At 29.2% G+C, this 9,307-nt stretch overlaps 1 protein-coding gene across 1 annotated transcript; it reads right to left on the reverse strand.

Annotated features, from left to right (window-relative positions):
* Positions 1-5,567: 5,567 nt before the first annotated feature.
* Positions 5,568-7,116, reverse strand: LOC122515811 (signal peptidase complex subunit 1). The gene is made up of 3 exons (XM_043633299.1): positions 6,985-7,116; positions 6,658-6,717; positions 5,568-6,576 (listed from the first exon to the last, which is right to left on the reverse strand). Exons 1-3 carry the CDS (start codon positions 7,027-7,029, stop codon positions 6,394-6,396), a joined length of 288 nt encoding a protein of 95 aa, XP_043489234.1. The 5' UTR covers positions 7,030-7,116; the 3' UTR covers positions 5,568-6,393.
* Between the last annotated feature and the right edge of the window lie 2,191 nt (positions 7,117-9,307).

Consider the following 9,307-nt stretch of genomic DNA (forward strand, 5'->3'; position numbering starts at 1 on the left):
TGCATTGGTTATCGAAATGCACGACAGTATTTTTTACGAACGTTTCACTGTACTTCTCATAGTACATATGTATGTATTTCGCATTACGAGGACGTGAAAATATTTCGTTTTTCTTGGAGAGATCGTCTCGCGTGTTCTAATTTTTGTTTTCAATGTATAATTGTATCGGTAATTATGACAGTGGACTAACGGTTCACTAAGCGGTTAAAAAACTGAAAAAATTACTTTTATGATTTATTTTCTATTAAAATTATAATTATATTATGAAATAAATCATAAAATAAATTTGTATTATTTTTTGATATTTCTCGGGATCATAATTATCGGCAAAATTAAAGAATGATTATTACTATCGTAGAAAAATAAAAAATGTCCTATTGTCAAAATTCTTATCGCGAAATTACAATGAAATTGGTACAGAAAATTATCTTGAATTTCATCGGCCATTCTGTAGAAAAAATTACAAATGAAATTTTCACAAGTAAAAATTCCATAAGACGTTAATATAAATTTTTTAAAAACAATCATGTACGAGCTCATTTCGATTCATTCATTTCTCTTTTATAATTTTCGACGCAAACAAAAATAGACAAAATATATAGATATGATTAAAATAATAAATATCTTTCCACACACACGGAACCTATTTTTACCCTTTTCGTATTTTAACCCTTACCGTAAAATAATATCCAAAAATGCGACACATAAAAAATTATAGACAATTTTCTCAATCACTTAAAAGAAAAAAAATTTAATTAAATATAAAAAAATAAAATAAAAAAATATGACTCAAAAATTGACTCACCACAATAATGCACGAATTCATTTTGATGATCTTCCTTTTTCGACTTTTGATGGAAACAAAAATATATTGAAATCACTGGCGAAAATGTAAAAAGAAAATTTATTTATTTTTTTATTTTTTTTTTTTGAAACGATGAAACGTCACAACCGATTGAGATAGATTCGTCTGTTCGACTTGATTTTACGAACGTCGATACGATTCTGTCTTTGACCGCTGGGGATGTGTGCTTATAAAGGACACGTGAGTGCCTTGGCCAAAACCACCCGGTGAAAATGATCAGGGTGGGGGAAAGAGTCATAGTGAGACATTATGGTTATGTAAAAGCAAGGAAACGATCGGAGACCGTTACGTATGTTTTTACGTATATATGTATAATAATAACACGATCTCCTGAACTGAAAAATCGTCTACTTGGATCTATGTGTGTGCGTACGCACGCACGCACGCACGTAATTCAAAGTATTCGGGAGAAGCTGCGTAACAGTGCGACGCAGTGTATCCTCCCAGTTGAAAGTTCCAATCAATTTCTCTATTTTATTAGTCATATATAAATAAATTAATTTAAATTATAATTTATAATAATAAACGATATTGTTATTAACAAAAATAAATTAACAAATGTCAAGTGTGTGCGTGTGTGTATGAAATACGTGATTGAATGAGTAATCAAAGAAAACATTAATTAATTAATTAATTAAAAAATTACTAAACTAGATGGACGGTATTGTGAGTGAAAAAAGAAGAAATATAAACAATTGTTACGTGCGTGCAAATATTTTTGACAAGTGTCTCTAAATTTTTGTTGTATACGATAAAAAATATATATCAAAATTCAATCATATTTTTATGTTTAACAAAAATTTGTGTCTCCATCCTTGGTTTAATTATCAACATTTTATTATTAAAATTAATTATCGGGAAACAATTGTCAAGCGTGGGAAAAATATTTTTGGTTGAGCGTTTCTGTGTCTTTTTCTACGTGAACGAAAAATAAAATATTAAATTTACGTTTAAAAAAATTTAAGTTTGCTTATTTAAATTATTTTTCATCCCTACTTGAACGATAGCAAATTCTAAGGCAATGATTCGTCACAAAGTAAAAGTAAATGTTTGCTTGTACAATTGCCAACTCAACTATAGTATTTGAAACGTAATTACACCATATCATAGAAAACTATAGTTTACGGTTATGGGATACGGTTAACATTGAATTACCGTTTCTATTTGCACATTTAATTGGGGGCGTTCTAGCATGCAATGACGATGGTGCGAAAAGATTTTCCTTTATTATAAGTTAAAGTCTTTAATTTTGTTTTTCATAATTTAGTTCTTCCGATTCGTGGTAAGTATATTAGTTTTGTTTGTATATTTTTGTTACACTGTATTAAAACGTGAAAATTTCATATCTTCTGATTGTTGCGAAAAAGTGATCGGTATAATTGCATAATTATATATTTTTTATAAACTTTCGTATTTTCCGTATATAAATACATAACTTTCTTAACTGATTACAGTTCGTGGTAATGAGTATTACATAAAAATCTTAGGTATAAGTTCGAGAATATTTTTTGATTTAGGATAAGATAAGAACCTAATTAGCAAGTTTATTTTTTAAGAAATCGTTTCTATTAAGTAATATATATCAGCATTTTCAATATTGTATATTTGAAATGAACAACATATGTATTTTTTCATACCATTTTTGTTATTTTTATTTTCTTCGATAATAAAAACTATTTTTATATACCATTATTTGTCAGTAAAAAATATAATTAATATATATAATATCTTCCAGTAAAAAACATTATTTAATTATTAGTATTTTTCAGTAAAGAAATAGTATTTTATTAATATACAAATTTTTCAATACAAAATACTATAATAATATTTAATATTTATTTAGAATAAACAATATTCAAAATTGTGAGTATACTTATTGGTCAATCCAATATATATGCACATACCTATACACGTATATGTATTCAATTGTATCTACTATGTCCGGTAGAAAATTGATGGTGTGAAAGAGTGAGAGTATAATGTTATGTGAACATTTCCACAAAACGACATCGTTGTCGTTCATTTGTAAGTCGTTGGATTATTTTTAATTGCGTTTCTGCCTTGAAAGAAGTTTGGTCAGTTCGTTACAAGATCATCTTAAAGTTTTCGATTACCTAACGCCCTTTCTTTCACATTCACATAGAAAGTGTTATAGCTCTGTTTTTATCGGAAACGCATTTCTCGATTCTTCCTTTACGCATTCCTTTTTTCGTTTATCTCTATCTAGAAGTATCCATGAAAGAATCACTTATGAATTTTAATGAGCAATAATTATTTTTTACTGAATTTTGAAATGTTGATTTTGTATTTATATCTAATAAATAAAATATTAAGAAATGAAACAGATAAAGGATCGATTTTAATAAAACATGAACTAATCTCTCTTATATTATACAATATATTTATATACAATATATTTATATACAAAAATTCATAAGTGATTTTATAAATTAATTATTTTTTTTTATAAATTTGTAAGCTTGTAGTTAAACTTGTAATTTCAGTTATTAAATTTGTAGTTTTATAATCTATAAAAAATTAGCTTAGTATAAATAATTTCCATTTGATTTTTAAAATTAATTATTCCTTCTTATAATTGTTTAAGCTTTAAATGTACATTTTTAAGCTATATGGTTTTAAAATCTAAGAAAAAAATTAATTTAAAAAAATTACATAAAATATAATAATTGGTTTTGAAAATCACCTTTTAATTTTAGACCCATCCTATACAAATAGAAATAGTATTATATATAAATATGTACGTTTCTGCCGGTGATATATGCATTACCAAAACTTTATACCGATTTCACTTCTTCGGAATTACTATGATGTGTCGATAATATCATCATAGACGTGTCTATGTATACGTAATAGAAAGAAATCGTCCACGATCTTCCTCGTAACTTGTAATGTTTATAACGCGCCGTTGCTTGCTTGTGAAATGTTAGTCCAATGTTCTTATATGCATATAACATAAGTTGATTAAATAATCCAAGTCATTTCTAATCTTCAACTATTGCGAGTTAAAATACGACGAAAAAATAAGAAAACTTTATTCCTTCTACTGTGTAACATTTAAATTTATAAATATTATTTTTATTATATCACAAAGTTAGATTGTCAGTTGATCGATAAGATATATCGCACATTTAGCGAAAGTTAGTTGCATAAACATAAAATAGAATAAACTATTAAAAAAAAAAAAAAATATGTTAACTTAAATAAAAGAATTGTATTATTTCAATTATTAAATTAAATAAAATGTTTTTTTTATAAGAAGATGCATTTTTCTAGCAGTTTGAAAATAAGTGGCATTCTAAGTGCAATTTCGAAAGTTGGTTTTCAATATGGCGGAATACTTTTTTAGTCGGCCATCCTTGAATGTGATTTAAAAATTACTCGTAAAGTTGTTCTTTTTTTATTTTTTTTTGCTCTTGCACCGATGAAGCCGACAGAGTTACAGGAAGTGGTGTAGCTCGCATACTTAAAATATCCTTCATACAGGGAGAAAGCGTTTCGTAACTAAATGCACATATATTTTTATGTATCCCCCATATGTGCTGCCATGGGATAAAAATATGATCATTGTAAGAGATTGAAAAAAAATAAACGTTAGAAGGAAAACACGTGAACCACACACACAAATGGAACGATAACTTTTATTCTATTCTATGAAGAGTAATTTTCAAGTTCGAAACTGGATCAGGATAAATGGCCGATTAAATGAAACGATTACCTTCCGGCTTTCGAACGTTCCCAATGTTTTTTATTTGAAAGCTGATGGAACTGACGAGACGACGGTTTTTGTTACGTCATCTTATTTTGAGCTACTTTTAAAATTACACATTGTATGAATGATGAGAACATTTTGTTGTCTTCCTTCGTTGATTCTTTTATTTTTTTCACAATTTTATTATTACTTTTTTCTCTTTTTTTTTAACTAATTAAGTAAATTAATTTTTGATAGAAATTTAAATGATGGCACTTGCAAATTCAAATTCATTTTATATCACGCTTTTATTGCGTTGCGAAATACCAAATTTGAATTTCTCTTCCAATCTAGGAGAAATATTTGAAACGAAAGCAAAATTTAACGTTTACGAGAGAATTTTAAATTCTCATATGTATTGGGCGCAAATTAGAATATTAAAACTTAATTAGACTTTTTAATTCGTTCTAAATTTCTATTTAATTTATCGATGTACTTTTATTTGGAAACTAATGAACACTTATTAAAAGAGATAGTTTTTTAATGCAGTATCGTAAAAATAATTATATCTATTTCGTAATCGTAAAAATCATTTAATTATTTAAATACTCAAAATTGATAAAAATACTTTTTAATATATAAATGTAATGTAATCTTATTATAAATAATATATATATCTCATATATATTTGCGAAAATATATAAAATATATATATTTAAAAAAAATATAAATTAATAATATATAAATTATATAAAAAAATAATGGAATACAAAAAAAATTTATATTATCCCTAGTATATAAATTACATATCTATTTAAAAGAGATAGCCAATCATTTTCAACGAAGTATAATGAAAAGGATCCTTTCGCTCATTTGGTACTCGTAAAAGTCATTTCATTATTGAAATATTTAAAATTGATGAAAGTACTTTTTAAGAGAGATGTTCACAAGTTGTCAGCGAAGTATCATAAAAACGATTCAATACTTGTTGAATACTCTTGAAAGTGATTTAATCGATGTTTGATTTTGAGAGTAGTATATACATCATCGTGCGACGAAAGAAAATGAGGGACATGGTAAATGAAAGTCTAACGTTGGAACTCGTCCAACGCACGACAATGTAGAATGTGCTATTGCCATAAACGAAAGATAATCGTTGTGAGAAACAACGCGGGGAAATTGATGATTGACAGATAAATTAAAAACTCATATTGTTGATTTACTTCCTTCTCGCCATATAAAAATATATAGTACTAGTTTTCTAATGATTGTAAATCTTCCTATATACATTTTATAAATATATTTTATATTATTTAAATAATCTTTTCCTTATATTTTCTATATATAATTTTTGTAGCTGCAGAAAATGATAGTAGACTATTATCTGTAAATTTTTTTAATAATTTTTATATTACTTATTGTTAAATAATATTATTATTTTATATACGATATAATGTTAATGATTGTATGAAATAATCGTGGACAATCCCATATATATTTCTTTTGAATACTTTTTATATTCTTATTTGAATAATATCATTTTGTATATATTCCAATAAATTTTTCTAGTGTATCATGTTATTTTTCTTGGAAATGGCTATTACACTGTTTATGGATAAATATGTCAAAACGATTTGAACGACGAACTTTGTATTATATCATTGGTTATTAAATGCTGCGGAATGTTGTTTCTTTAAGATCTCGCATTTAGATTATAAGATATTATATTAACCGTATTAATGTCAGTCTCTTTAGCCTTCGCACTTGGTCAAACAAGAACTTGGATCACTTTATCTGTTTGAAAAATTAAATATATAATTTACTTTTTCTTTTTTAACTTGGTGTTAACTTCCGCTTGTGGTTTTTGCCAATCTAATGGTTTACGACGATACATGGGCCATGGTGGTACTGTGACTAAAGCAGCCATAACAAAACCTGCACCGAGGATGTAAATTGTTTGAGAAAATTGTTGAATGACATACCCCCATATGAGACCAACGACCTGTGTAAAAGATTTCATCACAGTTTTTTAAGCTAAATTAACAAATTGTAATAATAAATTATCATAAAAGCTGTTACTAACTCCAAAGAGAGTTATGATGACTCTTGAAAGTTTCTCTGCTCTACCTTGGCCATCATAGTCCTGTAATGACAAATACTTAATCAAAAATAAAACTTACATGACAACATATTTAATATATATTTTCTTACGTTATAATATAAGTCAAGATGTAAATATTTTTTTGATTTATCGATAATGTTTAATGTATAAAACTTCAAAATTGTATCATATCATTGACGTATAAAAATGCATAACCTCTAAATCTGTTATGAATTTAAAAATTGATAATTCTCTATTGAGAGATCTAGAATTTTTATGAAATTCAATAAAATTATATTTATGACTTACCATATGCGTAGGTATAGACCTTATATATTGCAACCAAGAACTCATTTTGTAAAATAAATAAATATTTCAGACGTGGCAAAATTTGTATAACCCCAAATACTAAACTCTGTGATGTGATTTGCTCCATATTGTAGGGCATTGTAGGGTATTGGCTGCAGTGTCTAGTGGAAGTTAGGGAAAATTCCCTAGTAGGCAAGCTAGTCGGAAATTGCACACGGCATTACCGTGGTACAGCTTTACCCAGGTGCACATAGAACGTAATAAGTAAGATCTTCGCCTTTCACCCTGTAGAGACATGGAAATATATCTAGAATCAGAAGCACGTGGTACTCCTTAATCTACCTTCCTCTATCCTGGACAAGTTACGCTTTGGAAGTTACCGTGGCCAATCACCTGGCCACATATATTTTTTGAACAGTGCCATCTGTAAGAAGATTCTCTAATATAGCGTGTTCAACTATATTGTAATAATTAAGTGAATGAGGTGAGCAATCTCACATGAATATTTCTTTATTAATATGTAACAAAATTTGACTTATAAGAATCTAACACAAAACTCAACAAAAATCTTTGGACAAAAGGAAGAACACGTGTTCGCGTTGCTACCGCTGCGTTGAGGGAGCGCGTATGTCTCGTTCGGTGGTCGAGAAGGAAAAGAGCAAATAGCAACAGTTATTCAGGTACATTAAGGTAGCGGGTAGGTACTCCTACACGATCCCGGTGGAGGATAGACCTACTTCAGGGATGCGACCCTGCCTACGCAAGCCTTGGATTATCTCCCAAGACCATACGGGGGAATCCATTGTCCCATCCAGTATTCTTGTCTAAACCTATAAATTTCCCTAACACACCATCCTTACACCATCTTCCAACACGTCTTTAGCCAACGAGGAAGATTAAGGCTAAAAACTTCTCAATATGAGAGAGGCTTTTGTCCAGCAGTGGACAGTATAGGCTGATGATCATGATGATTCAGGTACATAGGGTTTTTTGGTACTCAGTTCCACCGCCAAAGGCGTGACAGTAGAAGTGCCAAAGCGTCAAACTTTGACGTGGTGGCCACACTAACTATATCGCTATCATCACCTATGCATTTAAAAGAAATTTAAACACAAATTAACGTATAAGTGATATATACGAATTAGATACTTTTAGGCTTTTTTAATTAATCTTATTAAATACTTATCATCTATAATAATATAAAAAAAAAGTATAAATGTAACCAACAGTTTAAACAAGCAACCTCTAAATACAGTATCCATGATGAGTCAGAATACTGAAGAAATTCAAGAAAGTCAAGAAATTCATCATCCCACCGGGCCTCATGGTGTAGCTCAAATGCAAAATGCATCAGGTATGATTAATACCAGAGCTGTAGCAATGCAGCAACAACAGCAAGCCCATATGGTAGGTTCAGCAAAAGGCCAAAGTCCTCATCAACAAGTGCATCAAGTTGGAATTTATGGCCCTGGACAAGGTGATCCAAGAATGCAAGCATCTCCTAATATGACGAATACGCCCAATATGGGACAAGTTGGTGCTTCCAGTCCATATGGTTATGAATCTCCAGGTATCGGAGCAGGTCCTGGAGTTGCTGTATGTACTAATAATCCTATTGGTGTAATTGCACTTCAACAAAAAGTTGTAATAACAAATATTGCTGCTATGCAAGCTGGAAGATTTGGGGGCTCAACTGGTCCTATTGGAGCCACTAACGTTACAGATGATCAAGAAGGTGGCATGGCACAACAAGCGCAACCACCTGCACCGAGTCCAGCTCAACCTCAATCTGGTGCAACAAGCGTTGGACAACCAGGTCCACAGCAAGCTACACAAAATCAAATGTCTGGTATTTATAGTACTGCACCACCGTGTGCTTCGGAATTGACTATAGATTCAGAAAAACCTAAATCAACTCAACAACAATTGGTACTACTTCTCCATGCGTATAAATGTCAAAGACGAGAAAGCCAATTTATTGATGAAGCACGGCAATGTAATTTGCCAGATTGTAAGACTATGAAAAATGTTTTGATTCATATGACTACCTGCCAAGCGGATAAAAATTGTGTAGTGCCATACTGTAGTTCATCTAGAAAGATTATCAATCATTGGAAGCATTGTAATAGCAGAATTGACTGTTCTGTTTGTTTTCCTGATAATATGAGAAAAAAATAAAATAAATAATCAGATAATAAATTTTGTTAGACATGAAAGAAGAATATTAATAAATTGTTATAAAATAATACTGCTCTTTAATAAAATAACATGAATATATTATAAAGAAAAATCCTACATTTTTAGTTTCTAATTGTTATTTATT

Source organism: Polistes fuscatus, unplaced genomic scaffold (assembly GCF_010416935.1).
Source record: "Polistes fuscatus isolate 324 unplaced genomic scaffold, CU_Pfus_HIC Scaffold1, whole genome shotgun sequence".
Taxonomy (NCBI): Eukaryota; Metazoa; Arthropoda; class Insecta; order Hymenoptera; family Vespidae; genus Polistes; species Polistes fuscatus.